The sequence below is a fragment of the Neopelma chrysocephalum genome, unplaced genomic scaffold (assembly GCF_003984885.1).
Source record: "Neopelma chrysocephalum unplaced genomic scaffold, ASM398488v2 Primary Assembly neopelma1_24, whole genome shotgun sequence".
NCBI lineage: Eukaryota > Metazoa > Chordata > Aves > Passeriformes > Pipridae > Neopelma > Neopelma chrysocephalum.
The window spans coordinates 44,826,034-44,848,209 of record NW_020897693.1 but is presented as its reverse complement, the minus strand read 5'-3'; the positions used below and the strand labels follow the sequence as shown (position 1 = coordinate 44,848,209).

The window sequence follows — 22,176 nt, the reverse complement described above, 5'->3', positions numbered from 1 at the left end:
CTGCTGCGGGGCCACCGACACCTGCCGCGCTGCGCTGCCGCCCGTCCAGCACGTGGCGGGGGATGACCGGACGGCCGTGGGGGACTGGACGGGGGCGGCTCAGCGGCTGCACCGAGGCCACGCACGCACGGTGTGGCAGAGACTCGCTCGCCGCTGCTCCAGCTCTGCCTTTGTGCACTTTGCGCACACCGGAGAGTCGCTGGGAAAGTGAGGAAGAGCCCCTGTGTTTCTGGGGCTTCTCCATCAAGTTGCCTCTTTTGGCCAACTCAGCCTCAGATTTTTATTTAGGAAAAATTAAAATAAAATAAGATACTGCAAACAATTGTTTTGCAGTCCTCTGAAAAATTAAAAATTGGTGGCAAATAAGCTGTGCCTAGTGTTGCTGAGTGTGATGCTGAGGCAATATGTAGGCATAATCTCAACTCTGCACCTTGCAGCTGCAGGAGCTGCTGGAAGGCTCTGGAAGCAGGTTATTGATAAACTTCGACGGCAAGGAGCCATGTCATCCGCTTTGAGCAGCGTTAGTCTTTGTGCAGCAAGGATCCTGACACCGATCTCGGTGATAACCCAGCCAGAGAGCGTGTGATTCGAGCTATTTCCGTTAAGCATGTTGATGCTACAGTAAATGTGACATGTGGGTGTTGATTGAAGGGACATCATTTTCAGGCCTGCTTTGGGCCAACACCCTGAAGAGCAAGTCAGTTCTTTGTGCTCGCTCCCCAGCTAGGCTGAGCTCTCCCTGGCTGTGCCTCCAAGGCAGCAGTGACTGTGTGAGGAGAACAGTGCACTTGATGCACTGCAGCACACTGGTGGGCAGCTTCCTGTGTCTGGGCACAAGGAGCTGTGTCCCCATGGTGGACCCTGGGCAACCTCAGCTTGTCCCAGAGAAGGGTGGCCCCTGGGGTAGCCTGTGCTTTGTCCCCCACGTGGGTATAAGGTTGGGCAGTGGCTGTGGTAGGGCAGGAAGGGCATACAGCAGCACCTCTGTGGTGAAGGCACTGGCAGCGCTCACCTTCACCACCCCGTTATTGATTTGTGCAGAAACCAGCCACAGAAGGCAGGTTTCACATGCAACACTTTGGCCCGACACCAGAATGTTCCCTCTTCCCCTTTGCTCTACCTCCTTTTGATACTTCAGGACAGGAAAAATAAGGAGAATAGGTTGGCAACTTTATAGCCCTTCTTACCCAGGCTCTGCAGTGCAATAAAAAGGCAAGAAAATAAGTGATTGCTGCCTGGACCCAAACCCTGTGAACATGCATTCACAGTTCTGTCCTTCGAGGCCTTGGAAATGATTTTTAGGAACACAGTCTTTTCCACTATTAATGGGTATGATTTTGAGACAACTGACAGGCAGAAAGTAGTTAGCATGTGCATTCACTTTAATACTGGGCATGAGAACATTGTTTGCATGGGGCACATATGCTCTAATGATGTCACCACACTGGAGTAGGAGTGCTGGTGGCTTTGTGACAGTGCCTTTATGGAATTAAGGGGTTTGTCCACTGCATTTTGGTGTGGTAGGCAGCCAGAGAGCTTGGAGTCCAGTCAGCAAGTGTAATGATTTTTTAAGTAAAGCAAATGATTTAGATTGTCCAATTGCATTAATTTCACGAAGCCATCATATAACAACATTGTCACTCATGTCCCCATAGATTGCCCGTTGCCGACTCACTGTGCTCTCTAGGCAGGCAATGCCAAGGCAATCCCCTTCGGAGGAATCTCTGGATTCAGGGAAAATGCTGGGCACACCTTAACACATCTGGAAGAACCAGGGCACCAGTCCTGTCTAGAAATATCTCGTTTGCATTTTTTTTTCTCTTTTCCCATGTAAGGGAGATGAGGTGTTTTTCATTCTCTCTTTTTTTTTTCTTGTGTGTGACTTGATTTCTTCTTCTTAAAAAAAATATAAATTAATTTTAAATAAATACTTGTGAAGAAACACCCTCCTCCCTCTAAACCCAGCTACCAACAACAACAGCAATAAAACCACAGAGTTAAATTCAAATAATGTGAAGCGACTCATTTGAAACCCACAGACACAAGTAGAGTCAGAACTTTAGATTGAGACTGGCCTAAATTGCCCCTTTGGTATTAAAGGACTCCTTAAACAGCCTAAGATCTTGGCTGTTGTATTAACCAGGCATGACCCGATGCGTTATGGGCTGGGCTTGCAGGCTTTTTTCTCTTTTCCTTTGTGGGTTTTAAATCTCTCCTGTAATGTTACTTGAATGTAGGTTTTTAATGGCTTAATTGAGTTGTCAATAGGAAGCCTTTTTTTTTTTTTTTCAATTAAAAAAAAATAAATGCAAATTGACATGGATAAAATGCATTTGAAGATCTATTCAGTATTTTGTTTTTCATTCTTTTATGTCTGTTTTCCATGTCCTGAATAAGGGGATGTAATATAGCCTCTGCATTGTTGGGTGAATAGCTGGTCTCATGCTTGATGATTTATTAAGCTCAAATCAGAAATAGAGTTGAGTAAAAAAAATCTTTTGATAGTTTGAAACCCAATTACTACTGATCATGAGGGCTCAGCGTACCAAGAAAACGAAAAGCTGATTTTCGGTGATGCGATGACTGCCAAAATATGAAGGAATACCAGATGTTATTTTAAAAAAGTGCCATTGCAGAGTCCTTGGAAAGAGAGTGAGCGAGTGTAAGTGAATAGGCATATGTGGATTTAACTAATATTCAAATGAAATGTATAACTGAAAAGAAAGAATTTGTAACAGTTTAGCTGTTCAAACCTCCTTCATGTTTCCACAGACGCCTGGTCAGGACCCTTATCAAATGCAGCAATTTTGCTACGTTTTCTGAAGAGCACAATTTAAATTGCAGGCAAAAAAATATAAAATCCTCACATCACAAAGATAATAAAGTTGAGGTCTGTGCTTTTCTTTTTATTTGTTACATATATAAAATATATAAATACCAAAATTCAGTCTTTGTAATTTAAGACACAGACTTTAATCAGAAGCCTTTACAGGAATGTTAGTGAAACTAGTAATAAACATTTTTCTCCTCGGCCACCTTTTTTTCTTACGACCCTTGGTTCAGTTCCTGTTTTCGTGTTGTCTTTTTCAGCTCTTTGTCCCATCTCCCGTATGTGTATCTGTGTGCCTGTGTGTGCCTCTCTGTATGGTTTTTTTTTAATATTTTGACACACTGCTCCCCCTTAATAGGAATTCTGACTACAAATAGTGTGCACGTTTCTAAAGGAACCTTTTCACAGTCCTTTTCTTTTGGGTCTAAAATGATGTATATGTAATTGGTAATTAAAGGTGCAAGCTCTCTTCAATATAAACAATATTGCTCAATGTTAGATCATTAAAGGGAACCGCAGCACTAAATAATTACCTTTTGCATCGTGACATGCTGTTTGCAGGCACCCGCTCCCTTCCCAGCAGTCCCTTTTCAGCACAGGGTTATGGTTACATTTTCACTAAGGCAAGGAGGCATCTTTTCATGATATAAATTGGTGAATTAATTGCGTAGTATTGTCTTCAAACTCCTTTTAAACTTAGATTAAGGGGAAGAAGGTAATTAATGCTTTTCAGAATGAATGAGTTTGGAAACAGAGGCCTTCCCTTGCCCATCGTCTTTTCCAGCAGGATGGGCGCTTCTCTGGGGTCCCTGTCCGTTTCTGCCGTCGCTGCTGCTGCTGCTGCTGCTCTCCCCTTTGCTGTTAGGGAGCTCTGATGCAACTTGCAATACCACTGGTAGATATGTCGATCATTTATTTATTCTGGAAGGCAAAAATGGGAGTGATTCTTTTTCTAACTACCTTTTTTCAGGGCGCAACCATTTATGTTGCCAGGTAATGCGTTCCACCTTCTACCATTTGTCTTTTTCCTATGTGTTTCTTTTTTTTTGCAATTGCTTAAGAGTGGGACAGAAATCCTTCTGTTTTAGGACTGGAGAAGAGTCCAGATCTGGATTATAACATCTGTTTATCACAGTCTTACTTCTTTGAGATATTTGTGTGACTTACTTTCCCCAGGAAATCCATAAGGAAATCACTTGGACTAATAGAGAACGTTTTTCCTCCTATTCCTTTAACCCTGATTCGATTAGAGGTCTCAGTCACTGATTTACATACTGTTAGTTCCTCTGTTTTGTTCAGCCCAAATCCTATAGTCCTTGCAGAGTCAAACCAGCCTTAGGCAAAAGTCAGTGGAAATTTTGCCTGAGTAAAGTCCAAGGTTTGTATGATTTGGCAGTTACATGGTAGAACAAGAGAAAAAAACCTCCAAAACACGTTTTGCCTCAGAAATGGATTGTGATCCACAATTATTTTATAATGTAAGAATTATCTTATAAATACCCATTAAAAACATGGTGGTTTTTAATAATTGTGAAATGAGAAGTTGCATATTTCCTAGAAACTGATGCAGGTTACTCAGAAATTCTTTCCCAGTCTTTGGGGGTAAAGGTATGAAATTCACCAGGTCTCTGGGCAAAATTTAAACAAGAAAAGCTTTTATTAACATATATAGCAATGGCAGGGTTATTTGACATCAGAAAAATAGAGTGGAAGATTTCAGGCTCAGCCAATATTCCAGTATGTTAAATAAGCACCTCATTCCCTTTCCCACTGTACAGACTTTTGAAATCCCTTAACTGCTCATGTGACCATATCCTGCTTACCTTACTCTTACAAATAGTTTGCTGTAATTTGTCCTAATGGGTGGTCATTTAATCTTGCCGGTAACTTTGTAACGGGAAAGGTGGTACTAATTTTGTATGTCACGGGTATCCTGGTTCTGCTAGTTTGGAGCATACAAGCTTTCCCCCTCTCTCTGAAAAAGGAAGAGAGGTTTGGGTGCATAAGCTTTGCTGGATGGGGCCTTGGCCAGATGGCTGGGAGACGCGGTGGGAATGAGAAGGTGGGATAAAAAGAGAGTAACTATTTCAGAATATGACTCGGGGCTCGAACGCTTGCAAAATGGCTCTTTGCTGATATCCTTGCAGTGCTGGCAGCAGTGGGAAGGAGCTGTCAGGAAAGCTATGCCAGGTCAGCCTTTCCATTTCGTTTCAGGCAGGCTTGGTTGCAAAATGTATTGAAATCATTCTGGGAGAGCGGAAAAGTTGAAAAATAAAAGAAAGATCTAATCAGGCTTGACTTCTTCTGGGGGTGGGGGAAGGCTGGGCCTCTGGTGATGCATCCTTCAGAGTCTGTGAACACTCAAAGCAATCTCTTTCTCTTCTCCCCTCATCCCTTTCCTCCCTCTTTCCCCTTGTCCATGCAAAGCAGAGGCTGACCATGTGGAACCGGCACTGGCCGACGAGGATGAGAGCCTGGCAATAGCAGACCCAAGCGGCATCAGCATCGCTGCAGGCGGGACAGACCCCGACTTGTTAACCTGTGGACAGTGTCAGATGAACTTCCCGCTGGGAGACATCTTGGTTTTTATAGAGCACAAGAGAAAACAGTGCAATGGCACTGGTGGTGTCTGCTATGAAAAGAGCATGGATAAGAGCAGCCCTCCCCCCTCCTCTCGCGCCGAGCTCAGGAAAGTGTCAGAGCCAGTGGAAATCGGGATCCAAGTCACACCCGATGAAGAAGACCGTCTTCTCACGCCTACAAAAGGAATTTGCCCCAAGCAGGAGAACGTTGCAGGTACAGCACGTTTTACACTCAATCAACTGCCTAGGTAATCTTTTAACTAGAGTCCTCTAGAAAGTGCCATGAAACACAGACTTCAGTAACAGGTCTTTATAGGAACCATCCATTCTGGAGAATCCTCATGGCTATGCAGGGCTGTCCATCCCATGTTTAATTCAGTGTAGCTGGCTGTGCATGGCCAGCTGCTGGAGAAAGGGGCCTCTCAGTTCCCTGGGAGAGCCAAATAGCACCCTGTACACATGGCAAAAAGAAGAAAGCTGGAGTCAGAAAATATTTCACGAGCATCCTTAAGAAGGTAGAAGTGGCGGAGGGATAGGGGACTTTGGTGAGGTGTTCAGTTCAGTCCTCTTCCAAACACCTTTTGTCACATGCAGACTCACTGGGAAGGATTAATCCTGACCCTAGTGAAGTCAGTGGAAAAATCGTCTTCCCACTGACTGTTAGTGGGAAGAAGATTTTGTTGTGAGGGCTGAAACAGGGGTTCATTAAATCCTTGCTTTTTCTTTTCCTGGGGTAGATATCAGCTTCCTGGCCTGCACTTCTGCCAGTGCTGCTTGTCCTGGGTCTTTGTAGATGGCTCAGGTTGGGTAGGCAACACCTGCATTCATATGCACACCTCAAATGGGTCTTCTGAACAAGGATACAAGAGCGCAGGCTGGCCTGGGTGAGAAAATTGCAGGCATTTCTTTTTCTAAAGCTCTCGTACATGGTGCAGTTAACATTCATTCAGTGGACCTTCCTTGCTCAGAGGTGGGCTGGAGGGTGATGGTATCCACCTGGGATTGCTGACATGCAGTGGTTCCTGCAGAGTGACTGGCGTGGGGCTTCTTCCGTCGTGCAGGGCTTTTGTCCCCTCTACAGTGGTGAAAGGAAGGCTCTCGTCCCTGCTAGTGAATGGGAGTTTTATGTTACACAGTAGGATGTCCTCTGAAACGGGCCTTTTTTGTTCAAACCAACTGCATCCCATACCGAAGATCAGTGGCAGTTTGTCTTTCTGCCACTGTCCTGATTTCTCTAGGAATTGTCCTGTGGGATTAGATCTGACAGTCCAGGATCCTGCCAGTAGTAGATATGTTCCCATGAGGGGATCCCCAGAAGACTGGTGAGAGGCTCCTATCTTTACAATTGAAGCTGAAGAGATTCCCACTTTTAATGTTGGAGGTCTCTGAATCAGCCCCCAGCATCTCTGACAAGCTTGGGCATCATATAAGTGAGGATGCCAGCCTTGAAATGCTGCAGTCTTCAGACATCCTGTCTTTTAGAAGAGAGTATATGCCACCCATTAACTACATTGTTTTCTTTTAAGAATCTTTTTTGGGTGCAGCCATCATCTTGGCATGGGACAGGTGGTAGCTTTGGGGGGATTACGTGTGGCAGCCTGTGCTGTAGGGTTGTAAGCAACCCTACTGTAAGACCTGACCCTGTCTTTTCCTCCTCCTTTTTCAGCTTTCCCCCTCCTTTTTCAGCTTTCCTCATTCTTTTTCAATTGTGAATGCAGTTCTTGGTAGAGATGACTACATTGTGGTGTAGCAGATTTGAAGGCTAGATTTCCTTCCCATTTGGTAGGAGCAGAAGAGAGGTATTCAGCACATTCTCCTCTGGTCTGCTGAAGGTCTGAGTGATGCTAAGTGATGCTCAATAACTGTTGATCTCCCTGTAAGCTGATGGTGCTCAGCCCCTTGCAGAGGTGCCCAGGGTAAGGGACACCCAGGGTAAGGTTGGTTCAGGAGACCTATGCTGCAGTTGCAGTCCAGAGCTCATCTCTGACTAATCTCTGCCCAAGTTCAGTCCATAGTGAAGTACCTCAGTGGCCCAGTGCACAGGGTGCTGTCCCATCACAGCTTCTGGGGGTCAGCATCAACATAACCAACACTTGTGCCACACAGAAAAGCTGCCAGGGGAGGAGGGGGTGAAGGGGATGTTCACATGTGAGAAAGGCATAAAAAAAAAATTTAAAAGCCAATCTGGAGCACCTAATCTCTTTCAGACTAAACTGAATATCAAATGAAAATATGTAGAAAAGATTTTGAATTGAGAAAAATAAAAGGGTTTATCATTTGATTGGCATTTTCTCAGCAGTGCATGGAGATAGGGACATCCACTAAATAGTGCAGTAATAATGCTTTCTCAATTAGGAGCCCAGCTCTGAGATAAAAAGGTGCAGTGTCCTTCCATATTTTTTTTAATAGCAGCGGATAGTTTTCAATAGTAGGATAAAAGCCTCACATTACAGCCATGGAGGGTAGCCATGAAAAACCCACAGAAGTCATTCACTGGAAAGGCTTTAGTGGGATATACCAAACCCCTTATTTATATTTCAATAGAAAGGCTTTCTGCATTAGCCAAGAAAATCAGAATCTGCATTTAACATTAAAGGTATTTCCCAGTGAGCGGCTGTAGAGCATTGTTGTTAGATTTGTTAAAAAAAGAGACTAAATACGATTTCATAAAAGGGAAACTTAATCTCTAAGGCAGCTTTCTCCTACCCTGCCACCCCCTCTCTTTATTTTTTTATTTTTTTTGGTAATAATGCAACAGCCTACAGTATTTTTACTTTATATGTGACGAAAGATATTCTTAGCCTTTCTGTACTGCGACAGGAAGAATGAATTTCTTTATTCCACCAAGAAATATGTAAAATAATCCCTTAGAAGTATGGGGAGATATGTTTGTTCAAAGCATTTAAAATGTTATTTTAATCAAAGGCACAAAACACTCTACATGCTGTGTCAGCTAAAGGAGACCATTACATTTTAACAGCAAATCATGCTCTTTTCCCCCCTCCTAGCCAGCCCCCCCCTTTGAAACTAACTTTTTTTTTTATTAAATAAAAAGGCGAAAAAGATTAAAGAATAATAAAAAAAAACTTCAGTGGCTCAAATGTATAAAGTAATTTAATATGGTAGAAGCATTAATTATTTTAGCTTAATTGAATTCTGAGGACTGCAGTAGTTGCATTTTTGTAGACAAGCTCTGTTTATTATTTCTTTGTGTAGATTAACAGTAAAGGAAACATAGATAACTTTCAGTTATTTATTGTAAAATAAATGTGTCAATTCATGTGTAAAGCAAGCTGTTCAAAGATAATTGAGTCTTTATATTTGAAGAGGGAAACCAGAAATCACCCACTCGCCACTTCGGCTCCCTGAAATATGCTGCCACCACTGCTGTCCTCAAAGAGGTTTCAGCTCCTCTCCTTGATCTTGTGTAATTTTTGTAGACCTTCTTATTTGGTCAAAATAATTTGTATGGCCTTCTGCGGTGTGATTAAGCCGCCAAACCTTACATCTTCCCATGGCTGGATGCTGTGAGGGTACATCGGGAGCTGAGCTTGGCTCTGCCGTTGCACCTCTCTTCCCTCTGGGCATGAGGATATTGGGATGCAGTGCTGAGCATTCATCCTGGCACAGGGTACTCCTGAGGTCTTTCCTCCTCTGTTTCTTTTTGTCTTTTTTTTTCTGTCTTGGTAGCTCTTCTTGCACCCTTCACTGAATGCCTCTTGACCACACAACAGACCCTGAGCTGCTTTGAGGCAGGCATGTAGAGCTCAGGAGTCTGCAACAAATTGTATGCACAATTTGTAACACAAATCTCCGGCTGACGTTTCTATATTTTGCTAGAGACAAAGGCAACTTTTTCTCTGCAATCAGCTTTTAAAGATCTTATGGTAATAAAATCTGTCATCTTTCCCTGCCTGGTAACTTGCAAATCCAAGCTTTTCAAGGTGTTTTCATTTAGTTACGACTGTCCATGCGATGTGTGGTAGCACGTTAGCTGGCATTAGGAGGATGTGACTTGCTTAGGAGCAGTCTGCCCTGTAAAGTTTTTGGGTTTGTTTTTGTTATTTTTAAATTGGCTGACCTCTTTGAAAATCAGTTCTGCCTCTCGCACAGAGGGTGTGATAGTATCGAACAGATGTACCAGATTGTTGTACAGCAAAACATAGCCCGGCCAATGAGTTGGCCAGGAGTTATCAGTCACTGCTCCTTTTGCTTCACCGCTGGCAGGTATTTTGGAAAAAAATTAGACCACTGTTGTATTTTATATCTCTTTTTATCTCTCATACTTATCAGATCTTGGGCATAACCAGGTGACCTGTCCTGGCTGAAGAATGACCTGAGAAATATGCTTCCACTGTCCTTTGACTGATAGTATCTCGTCTCCTCTCCGTGGCCCTGCTGGGCTCATGGGCTACTGGTTTGTTTGTTAGCAGGACTCTCTGAAATGATCCAGGTTAAATAAAAAGTACCAGGCAGCCAGCTTGCTTTTAATGCTGGTTGGTTTCATAGAGCCCTGGCAGAGAGGAAGGAACCTCTGTGGGGCAGGCACCACTTGGGACAGACCTTCTCCAGATTCACTGACAGGTCTGCACCTGCGGGCCAGAGTACCCTCACAGACACATAACGACAGCAGCAGCAGCAGTTCATTAAGACAGCGAGTTAATTTCTGCAAGGATAGTGCTAGGAAAGGGGAGGGGGTTGATTGGAATTCCTCATTCATCCTGTCCCGGCCACCAGTGCCGGGCTCCACACATTGTACTTGAACTAGATGTGCATCATGAAAAAAGGCTCCCTGTCAGAGGCAGGATTTAACTGCAACCCCTGCTCCATGAATGTTCATTTCAGGCTTTTGAATGGTAAAACTGCCAGTGAGAGAAACTAAATAACTCGCATGTGCTGGAAGCCAGAGATAAACACCGCCGTAGGTTGCCATGAAATAGGCTATTTGATATATTTAGAATTGTTATTTTTCTCCAAATTAAGATTAGTTAAATCCATGTGTGTTGTGTGAGTGATTGTTAACTCAATGGCATGGATTATCCTTTTTTCAAATCATGACAGCTAATTATTATTGCTGTCTACCCTGAGACATTCACTTACAATGTACCATTATGGACCCGTGCACCCATATTAACTGCAGGACTCAGCCAGCCATCGTGATGCCTTCACATGTGAGGGGAGGAAAATGCAAGCTGAAACAACCCGAGCGCTGTGATGGTGATGTCGGGCAGGTTGGGAAGAGCTGTTCTGAACAGCACTGAGCTGGCACATGGCTTTGGGGTCATCCCCTTCCCAAGGCTGCCATGGCACTGGGTGCTGCTACCAGCATATCCCTGGGGTACTGGGTCTTGCAGGAGTGACTTGTCAAAGCCAGGCCAGGAAAAACACTATGTGAAGAAGAAGAGGCTTCCAGAAGTGTGTGGTAACAGTGCCTGAGAAACTCAGCTTGTAGTTGCAATCCTTCTCGTGAGGCTTTTCCAGACTTGTTTCTTCCCTCGCATCTGCTGGGGTTTTCCTGAGTGCAGAGGAGTTACCTGGTCACCTCCTCCTCCTTTGCTGTATTTAGCAACACATTTTGCCAGGTATTTAGCAACACATTTTTCTAATTGGTGTTGCTGAGCAGTAAGGGGAGGACACATGACACAAGGAAGGTGTCAACTGGTGGTGCCCTGAGAGAGGGTTAACGAGCAAGCTGCCTGCCCCTGGGACCTTGCTGAGGTCCTGGCTTGGGTGTGGAGAGAAAAACAAGCTAGGTGATCTCACCCAGAGCCCTGCTTGTGCCCAGAGCTGGGGGTGGGGAGGCATGCTGAGGGAGCTTGGCTCTCCTCTGGGGACAGGGCAAGCCCCAGCCCACAGGAGTGGCCCTTCCCTGGTTTGCTGAGGCTTGAAGCATGACCAAGGGCTGCTGATATGATGATGGGTTAAAGTTTAAAGGCTGCCGGTGCAAGCCAACATGGAGGTCTCCAACAAACGTGATTGCCTCCGTGGGGGATCCTAAGAGAGGGTGCCCATCAGCGTGTGTGCAGGGCTGCAGCCGCAGGGCTGTGGTCATGGTGCTTCTCACCAAGGTGGCAGCACAGATCCTGCTAATCCCGGCAAGAGTTAAAGGTGAGAAACCTGCCAGTTACAAAACCCTTCCTTCCCCTTGCTTGAACTCCACCACACCCTGTGGCCCCACTCCAGCGCCCTCTGCTCAGCCCCAGCCCGAGGCCACCGACCGCCCTCTCGCCGCTGCAACCTCAGCTCGCCCCCAGGTGTCCTGCCCGGGGTCCGGCCCCGCCAGGCACCAAGGCTTTACCGGCATCTGCCAGTCAAGAGTGAAATTAATCACACTGAGTTTTTAAAAGGAGATTAAAAAAAAGGCCAAGTAATATTATGCTCTCGATTCTCCTTGCTGGTTTTAGCTTTTTGTTTTGTTCCTCTCACCATCCTGTTTTTCAAAGTTATTTTCCGCGCCCTGTATGTGGTTAGCAGAATTCCCACGAGGGTGAAACGGTAGGTGCTGGTGCTGGAGGAGCGCTGGGGGGGTCCAGTTCACCCCACTCTGCCCTGGTTTCACCTGGGGTAACTCCCCTGAAACTGGCAGGACCATGCCAGATTTATCAGGTGACACAAGTGGGGACCTGCCCCTGAATGCATGGTGTGCCGAACTGAGAAACGGGCTTGCTGCTGTTATTTTTTCTCTCTCTAATCTCTCTTAGTTATAGTCATCTTTGGTTTTATGAGGGACAATTCTGGGTAAAACCTTTTTGACAGAAGTGCCATTTTGCAGGCTGATGAGAGGGGATTTAAGAAGGTCAGTCAGTACACTTGGCAAGAGTATTCTTGCTCTGGGGTGAGTGCATGTGAGGAGTCACTCTTTAAGAGCAAAACTTGCTTGTTTGTACCAGCTTGGCACTGCTGTTACCCTCTTTTAATTAAATGGAAGAACTCTGGACTTAGAGTTAGAACCCACTCAAAATGTCACCCAACAAAGTGGTTTTCTGCCTTTATTCAGTTCCTTTTGTGAAATTACTTGGGCCATGTGTGAAAGACCAAAAATCCTGTATGTATCTGGTTATTATTTTTATGGAAAGATTGGTAGATTTTTATAGGCAACACTAATAGCAATGTGCTTGTGCTTAGTGGAGTATTGACTGCAAGAAAGGAGTCTAAAGGTATTTGCAGGGGAATTTTGCATTGGCATGTTGATGAAGGAAAACCAGGTGTGTGGAAGCACTATAAAAGAGAAAAGCTCCTATAGAGATAGAAAAAGTTACTGTTCCTCTCCAAAGGTGGATAAATACAGAAAGGCACAGAAATGGTTCCTTTGCTTCAGCAAGACAGAAGTGTTGCTATAGCACGAGGTTACCTCCCTTCATGTCTTTTCCATAGATTGTTTTTCTTTCTCAGCCAGTGTTTGAACTGTGCTGCCTATACACACAGTGACCAAATCGGCTGTGACATAAAGGTTGAACCTTTCAAGGTTTTTTTGGAGATTGGAACATTTTTCTATCATAACTGGAGGAAAAAAAAACCCTGTGAAGTAATCATACTTTTTGTACAAGAAAGGCTTGAATTTCTATGTCATGTCACATAACTTCAAAGGGCATAGATTTGGGGCTGACTTTCAGCACTGGCTTCGGTGGCCGAGTGGGAAGATGGGAGCCCGGAGGGTGAGAAATAGAAGAGAAAGGCCAGGTATAGAAATAAAACCATGTTTCTCAGCAGAAAACCCTGGAAGCCAGGAGAAACGGGGTAGCTGGGTGGCTCTTGTCTTGGGAGATGCGTGCGCGCACTCCAATCAGAGGATCCTTTTCAGCATGGTTCCTTTTCCCCATTCCCTCCCACCCTCCAAATGGTAATTGGTGGGCCGTGCAGTAGAAACGTTATTAAAAAAAAAAAAAAAAGAAGAAGAAAAACTGGGTGGGTGGGGTATCTAGGGATTTGGTGTCTAAGCTCAGGAGTTAAGCCGGAAATCCCAGAGATGTAATGAAAACAAAACGGACTTTTCACTCGCGCTGTGGCATTCTGGCAGTGAGAACGCTTTCGTGAGCCAATGTTTTCATTGTAGGTTTTCTCGAGAGAAGTAGTGGAAACGAATCGTTAACCCCTTAACTGGAATGAATGTGGTTGCTGCAGCGGGGAGAGGAGAGTCCTCTTGGCTCCTGGTTGCTGTGTTGCAGAGCTTGGGGGTGTGTGTATGTTTGTGTGTAGTGGGGAAGGTGGGGTAGATACCACTTGTAAGGAGTTTAATAATGTTAATGGCAGTTGTGAAGTGGTTACTTAGTGGTTGTTGTTTTTTCCTCTTTGCATGTATGCCTTTGCAGAAAGATTCAAGCATGGTCAGCACGAACCACTGTTAAGCCCAACAGCTCTAAAACTCGCTCCTTCTTCTGGCATTTGGTAGCGTATTTCTTGAGCGAGAAAAGGGGGACACTGCTCACTGGTCCCTCGGCAGGGTCGTAAAAGCTGCGGATGGAAAAGACCTACCAAGTAGCAGATTCCAGTTTTCTTGGAAAGTGGATGTACAGGATGTATGTCTGTAGTAGGCATGTTACGTATATAGTTTTAAATGTTCAGCAGCCTTGGATGGTGTTCAGCCTTACAGGAGTAAGCCCCTTGTTTACAATAAAGGGAGTTTGGGGAGGAAGGGAGCTGGGAGTGATTAATCTAATTTACCCTAACAGCCACTTTTAGTGAAGAGATTTTGTATCCCTGTCCCCCATGCTCTGATTAGGCTGTATCTTATTTTGGTATTTTATTTCACCTTTTGATCACTGCTGGCACTTACTATATTTCTCTCTCCACTCTCTCATTAGGGTATTTTATCTGCATGTATTCTTGCAAACGGTATAGAGCATCATCCCCTCTGTTCTAGCTAAAGAGGATCTCATTTACTCTTTAGCATCTTGGAAGAGCAATTAAAATTATTATAGACCTTCTTCCAGCTGTCCTAGGTCCTCTGGTCCTTGCATGCAGGTTGTGGGACTCTCGGTGCTGTGCAGACTTTGGATGTAATTGCATAGCTGCTGCAAAGGGCTGTGTCTCTGCAGCTGACCTTGCTCAGCGCATCTGGCCTCTGAATAGCTGTTTGCCTTCTTTCTTCCCACTTTGACAGCTCCCCCCCTCTGCACTCCAGCCCCTCACTCTGCTCCAGCCCACTCCTTGTCTGCTCACTCTGGGAAAGCACAGCAGTGGCAGAGTATTTGTGGCTGAAACTGCCTTGGCAGTGAGCAGAGATTGAGGAGTGCGTCGGTTCTCCTGCACAAAATAAGGGGAAAAATAAGAAAGGAAAGAGATGCTGCTGAATAAATGATGGTTCTGCATGTTTTCATACTATACTCCTTTTGAAATGGTCATTTAAACAAGGTGGAGTGGTGAGGGAGGAGAGAACAAGATGAGACTGCAGACAGGGATTAAACAGCCCTCTTCCTCTTTTAAGACATTTATTATTTTCAGAGTCAAATCTGTAGTCAGCTAATGTAATTGTAAAGGTCTCCTTTGAATTATTGCCGAGGTGCTCTGAAGTCTTCTATTAGAGCTGATGTACTTCTGTGCAGGCAAAATCCAGATTTGAATTTAGCACCTACTTGTTTTATTTTCTATATTAAACCAACTCCTGGTTCATTTTTTCCTTTCGAGACCCACTTTTTGTTTCCTGTTTTCTAGACTGCCCTATTACTATCTCATAAAAAGAGTTAGAAACTGAAGGGAAGTTTCCTGAGCAAGAAGGAATTTTTTTTCCTTTTGTTTTTTTTTTTTTCTTCCCCCTATGTCTTGGCCCAGAGCCAACCTGTCTTTCAACAAGTAGAGAGCCATTCCAAGTTGAAATTTATAGAGCAGAGTCCAGGTTCAAGGGCTGAAGCCCGCCAACAGCTCCAGCCTCTTTGTTACTGATTAATTCTGCAAGCGGTTCAGCTGGTTTGCTCACTTCTGCCCGCTCTTCACAGCACCATGGCGCTTCCGAGCCGGCTGCGGCTGCTTCCCCCTCCCCTGCTTTTCAGCAGTGCTTTTTCCCCTCCTTGTACAGCATTCCCCCAAAAATTCATTTTAACTCCGTGCAGTTCAAGCTGCACCGAGTTGACTTTACAGTGAAAATTACAAAACATCCTTTCCCTCTTTCCCTCCACTTTTTTTTCCTCCTTTTTTACTTTTTTTTCCTTTTCCTTTTTTCCTCCCTCCCCCCCCCCGCCCCCTACAGCTAATTTTAAACGTCTGGAGCTTCCCATTTCACTTCAGCTCATATTAACGATTGCTTCTTGGCATCAGTTGGAACCCAAGTTCCCAGGTTTTAATTAGTTTACTCAAACACATGCACTGGAGCAAAAGAGTTTCTTTCAGCTTTACCTGCAAAGGATGTTTCCTGTCTCAGCGAGGGGGTTTTCCTCGGGAGGGATTTGAAAGGCAGAAGTTTTCAAGTGGTCTCAATATGGGGCCCCACAAGAGTGAATGTGGGAGGTGAGGGGGAGAAAGAGCAGGAAGAGAGAAGGAGAAAAAAACCCCCAAACCAAAATAAAAAAAGAGTTTGGGAAAGTACCTTGAAATGAGGATGGTCCCAATCCTGCAACAAATTAGATGTCAAAGCACAACCTTATTGACGTCAATGGGGGTTTTGCCATTGGCTTCAGCACAGGCTGGATTTTGTCCTTAGCCTGCACTGAGCTGTAGGTAACGCCAACGGTCCTCTGCAGGCAGCGGGATTACTGATGTGCAGAAAGTTAAGCATGTCTGTAAGCGTTGGCAGGATTAAGATCTGTGCTGGTATTTTCAGACCAAGTGAAATGCATGTGGGAGTTTTTTAAAGAAGAAAGTGCATGGGAGTTTTAAAAAAGGGAGAATATAGCCAAGCCTGCCATTTATAAGCGCCTTGGGGAAAAACCTGGGTTGCTATTAAAAATATCGGAGGACTAATGTGTTACTAATTGTGACACAATTAACTTCTTAAAAGTATCTGATTGTGAGTCCCAAGAAAATAAAAAGATGTGGATGAATAGCTAGAAATTCAGGCCTGTGTTTCAGTTAAAACATTTCTTTTCTATTAACTAGAAATAAAAGTGAGCCTGGAGGTTCACTTTACCATGCATCTTGGTTACTCTGTTCCTAGAAGCCTACTTTTGAGTGGGTTACTTAAAGAATTAAAAAAACAACAACAAGGAAAAGAAGCTTAAACCCAGTAGCTATCTGAGACCCCTGTATGTGGCGTTACCACACAGCTCTTAAATTCTTGTTTAAACATTTCTTGAGAGCTGTTTCTTGTGAAAGAAAAATGTGTGCTGTTTGTTTCTAGCAGATTAAAAGTTTACCTTTAATGTGACAGCTTCTCAAATCTAGTCGGAAGCATGCTTCTATTTTATGGTATTATGAAACAGGTCTTGAGCAGAAACAACATGTTTAAGTAAGAGAGAATGAGATAGAATTTGTGGGTTTCTTTCTTTAATGGTTTATAGCCAGAAACCTTTTCTGTGTCTGCCTCTGAAACTTATGTGCATACAAGTGGCCAGCACATGTAAACCATGCTTTGAAATTTAACAGTTAACCTTAAAAAATATTAAGTTCAGCAAAATGGCATTTTTATTTTGGAATCTACAGACAGCTCTTTGTAATGATCTGGCAGAGGAATCTAAAGTTGGTTGTTTTTTTTTTTTAATCTCCAAAACATTCGTAATTTCAGCAGTAGAAAACTGAAGCACACCCGAGCTCTGAGAAGGCTCTCTCACATCTGCCTCTGCCTGTGTGCCGATTCCCTGGGGTCCCATTTATAACAATCTAACAAGATAGAATCTGCCTTTGAGTATCAGTAAATATGGCTAAAGATCACAAAACTGTACTCATAATTGTTCAAGACTAAAAGGCAGAATACAGTGTTTGATTAATGTTTATGGTACAGGGCCTTTTTGCAAGAAAGAAGTGAAAACAGTGAACCCCAAAACCCCCTTAAAAAACCCCTTAGCCCCCATGCCAGCTCCCTCAGACTTCCCTGGAGGATGCTATCCTCATTGTGCAAAGTTCATAATTTAAGATGATGCACTTTGATTTTGAAGCTGATTGAGGATACCTGATTGGAGTTGTTTCTCCAGAGGGGTACACAAGGTGGGTTTCTGTTAGCAGTGCTGGTACACAGGAGCAAAAGACATCTTTACTGGCCACCAGAAGTACCCATCCCTTCAGGGGGCTTTTGACAGTGCATTGTCTTGGAGTGGCCTCATCCTTACCATGTCTGCCCTGTGGGTGAGGAAAACACCCTCAATCCTCAATGCTCTCTATCTGACAATTAACGCTCATTAGAAATATTTCATCAAGGGGATGTTATGGATGCAATGGTGTCTGTCAGAGATCCCTAGCAAAGGCACCTGCTTGTTTTGGAAGGACTGATAAACTGGATTGATGAAGTCTGTGGGCTGGGGCCTTGAGGCTGCTTGGGCTAGGGTTTTTTCTGCAACTTGCTTCCAGGCGTTTCTTGGGTGGGGCAATTCACTGGTTGTCTTCACTCCCTCCACAGGAAGCTCGGGAACTCCTATTGTCTTCACTGTTGGGAGGGTTGGAAAGGTTTACTTCTTTGAGCGATAGTGAGTGGAGAATACAGTACAGATGGATCTGTTTCTCTTTCATTAGGTCTTTTAAGATTCTTGTTTAAATGTGTTTGCTTATCAAATGGTAAATGTCAGTGTTTCAAATATCACTGCTATTTAATAAATAGACCTTTGAAAATGCCCAGGCCAGGACTTTGTAAAATGCTGGTCTTGAAGTGGCAAAGGTGACACTGGACATGCACAAAGAGGACAACATGAGTAAGAGTCAGTGCTAGTCTGCATTGAGGGCTGGTCCCTCTCAGAGGCTCCTGCCAGGGCAGAGGCCAGAGCAGGTCCTGTGGGAGGGAGCCAGTGATGGGGCTGGATGCTGGCCAGGGTGCCAGGGGAATGTGCTGAGAGGGTGGTTGTGACTTTTGCAGTGAAAAATCCATGATTTGGGGAGTGGGGTAAGGGTACAGAGAGAAAACCTGGAGGGGCAGATGTGTGTATGCTTCAGTGGAGTTTGTTTCTCACTGAGGAAAGCTGCGGCCTTCAGGGTGAGACAGTAACTGGGGTGTGCAGAGAACTGTGCTAGCAGAAATACCACTCCAGCGTGCCACCACAGGAGAACCCTGGCACTTCTAGAGTCACGCTTGAATACTTCTATTTCCCACCTTCCCGTCCCTACACTTTGCCCAGCGCTGGCTGTGTGATGGCCGTGCAGAGCAGAGCCTAAACTCTATTCCTTCTGTAGGACAGGTCAGCATGGTTTGATGGGTGTAGAGCAGGAGAGTTCATCAGCCCTTTCTTTCTCCCACCCTGCAGCCCCACCTTTGTTCCCAGAAATGGAGCAAGTCCAGGAATTTTTAATGCTAGTTGCTATTGGTTTTAACTCTCCCATCTCTTTGCCAGCACCAGCTTTAAGACGCCCACAGGAGATACGCAGTCTCATTTCTCAGATGAGGCAGAAAAGATGTGAATGGGTTTATTTTCTGAAGTGCCTGGCTGCATCTGCTGGGGGCTTGGGGCAGGCTGCTATGCTCAGTACTCCTCTGGATGAGGCCACAAGCACTACTGTCCAAAATGCCAGCGAGGAACAGGTGAAGGTAGTGGGGCTGTAGCCAGGAGAGCTGCCCTCTGATTCACTTCTCACAGCCCTACCCTTTTGTGCATGCGTTGACATTTTTGAGCAAGCCCTAATCCCTTTGAATCTCTATGCTGTTAGCGTGTTCCCCCCACCCCCAAATTCGTTGGCAAAATGGTTGGTTTAAACAAAAGTGAAATCACGGACAAGGCACTGGGGAAGACAGTGATGTCTCCCATCCCCTCTCTCAGCATGCACCGGCTGGTGAGGATGGATGGAGGATGGGAGGCTTCATGCCGCTTCCTGGAGCCTCGGCAGCATTGCCACTGTGGGCACAGTGCCAGAAGATGGCTTCTCCCTTAAAAGTGAATAAGGATCTAAGGAAATTTCACTTGTGAGCATATGATAGGCTCCCTTCCTATGGGGAGCTGCGAGCCCTGGAGCTGGGTGCCTCAGGTGAGATGCTGTCTGAGTTTGACTGGGTCAGGACAAGACTGAGTGCCCTCTCCTCCACTGTGGGTGTTGGTTCCAAGAGGAGCTGGGATTCCTCGGTATTGCATCTCTGCAACTGGGTGCTGAGGAAGAGGAGGAGGCAGGGGGGGAAAGGGAAAAAGAGGAAAGATCTGTGACAAAATCATGCGACACCCACGTAAATATTGTTTGTATGAATTGGGTCCTTCATCTTTTGTTAGCAGCAGCTTGTTAATTAACAGCAGATTAGTGCTGCTTTCTTCTGACACATGAATATATTTTGGGCTAGAAAATACTTGTACTCCATAAAACTGTGTGACTGAACAATTCAGAAAGTACCAGCGGAGTGCCGTAATGGATTCCCTTTTCATCCCCTCCCCCCTGCCTTCTCCTCCTCCTCCTGCTCTAAATGCAAGCAGATTTCTGCAGTCTAGTGCAGAAGAGACACGTTAAACACAGCTAAATAAATCATGTTTACTCTTGGCGTTCTTGGTAGTGAAAAATCTGTTGGCTGTTTTTACTTCCTTATTTCTCAGCATTTGCTTCCTACCTGTTTTTGAGTCTGTGCCCAGAAATAGTAGTTTTGTCAAATGAGTGGATTATGCCAACCAGCAGTTCCCTCTGCCAAGGAAGCTGCTGGATCGCAAAACCCGGTGACTTCTTTCTTACAATGACACTGAGATTCCCACTCTTCCTCCCCCCAGTCCCCATTAGAATATAAAATAAAAATATTAAAATCTGGAGAAGGAGAAAATGTAACCAGATTCCTGGCAGTTGAAGAGCCCAGATCAAGGAAAGTTGAACTTCTGTTCCAGAAGCCCTCCTTTAAGCTGTTTGTGGAGGTGAAGGCACTGGAGATAGCAATAATAGGAACCAGACATTTTCCCGTTCTCGTTATCATTTCTTGTCCCATTCTCCCCTGGAAATGGGAGTGGGTTTTGTTTCAATTTTTTTTTCCTTCCCTCTACAGAGAGCTTTACAGCTGGGAGAGAGAGGTAACTGAGCCTTTATTTAACCAAGCTGGCTGGTGAGCTGTTGCAGGTGGAGTGTGAACTCTGGTTTTGGGTCTGAATTCTGCTCCTGACCCTGTGCTCTTGGGTGGCCCCATAAACCTCCTGCTTGAGTGAGGGGCTGAGCTTCCTTTGCAAGGTGGGGTAAATGCAGATATGACAAAGCCATGCACAGTGCATGTATGTATATAAAATATATCTACAGAGAGAGGGGCACATCTGCTGTCATCAGCAGAGCTGTGTCAAGTGGAGGTAGTATAGTCCAAAAGATAACTCCATTTTGACACAATCTTGGGTATTAAGTGCTTCTCTTTGACCCCAGGTGGCAACTTTTTAGCCTGGACTCATCTTCCTCGTTGCTGTTATCCCAGATGTCAGTGATCCCAGATGTGACTGTAACATGGATTATGAGCCTGGTGGACTCTCCCTGTTTAGTTTTAAAATTAGAAAAAAGATCCTTTCTCCCATCAGAGCTTTGCATGTATTTACTCTTTGATCACATTGGAAGGGCCTTATCCTGTCTCCAGAGGAGCTTTAGTTCTGCTTTCAGTGGTAACAGGGATCTGGCCCTGTGCTGAATATTAGCATTTTAATGGCTTACTTAAAACCCCATTGCTGGTACACTCACAGGGCTCCTGGCAGGAGAAGAGTCCAGCTCTGGGGTTTTGCGAAGTGATGTTGCAGGCTGCTATGCCTGCTGAAAGAGAGGAGCGGGGATGGCCCATTTGTCATAGATTATTAGTATTGTCAATAATAACATGTCTACAGAAGCCAAATTAATTCCTTCTTCCACTTAGTACTAAGTCGAAGAAATGCCAGATCAGTTTCAGAACAGGGGAAAAAAATAAACAGAATCAAAGTTTGTATGTTATGATCCCTCTGAATTTCTGGTGGGAATACTCTATGATAGAAATGATATTTCCATAGAGGCACTGGCTGCCAGTTTGCTTAATTACATTAAATAGTGGTATAAACCTCTGCAGAACATAAACCTCTGTTCCAGCCAGTCATTAGAATATTGAATCATAAGGAATAATGATACCAGTGCTAACGTGTTACAACGGTCTTTATTATATTAGTGACTGAAGTGTTATTTAAAAAATAAGGTTTGTTGTAGCAGTTTAGGTGTGCATGCATATTTTCTCTGATCACCTATTAAGAGACTGAGGACTAGATTTGAATTTATTACAGGGAAATAAAGGACTTGCTTCGAGGAAGAGCTACTAGATCGCTGGTTATGATTTTACAATTTGATTCTACTTGTCCTTAAGGAAGGTTCATAATGCTTACTTTGGAAATACCATCTACATCTAGAAAATTAGGGTTAAAAGGATGACTTTGTTGAAACTAATTACAGGCTAGTTCAGTTTTTTATTTGGTGACATTTTAGAGATTTTCCTCGTAATGCAAGAGGTTATAGAAAGATTTGGTTAGACTGTGATATAGAGCAATAAGCTGCTGTCTGAGTATATTGACATTTTCATCAGAAACAAAACAAAAGTCTACTCACCTTTATTTTACTGGGGTGATAGGTATGAATTTAATATTGCTTCCTCATCCTGAACATGGATGTTTGAAGGAACATGTTGCCTCACCTTGTTTGTACAGTATCTCTGTTTTGTGATCTCTTTGGGTTTTTTTTTAATGCACTTTCCCAGCTAAGTGTATTCAGCATCCATTTCCACTTGATAATAAAAAGCCTTTTTGT

The 22,176-nt window shown here is 44.3% G+C and overlaps 1 protein-coding gene across 2 annotated transcripts in view; it reads left to right on the top strand.

The window, feature by feature from the left end:
- Nucleotides 1-22,176, top strand: part of BCL11B (BCL11B, BAF complex component) — a 96,962-nt gene that overhangs the window by 9,179 nt on the left and 65,607 nt on the right. For both annotated transcript variants that reach the window (XM_027673938.1, XM_027673937.1), the window contains exon 2: nt 5,261-5,626. In XM_027673938.1, coding sequence (XP_027529739.1) covers nt 5,261-5,626 — 366 coding nt within the window. The remainder of the gene's footprint in view (nt 1-5,260; nt 5,627-22,176) is intronic.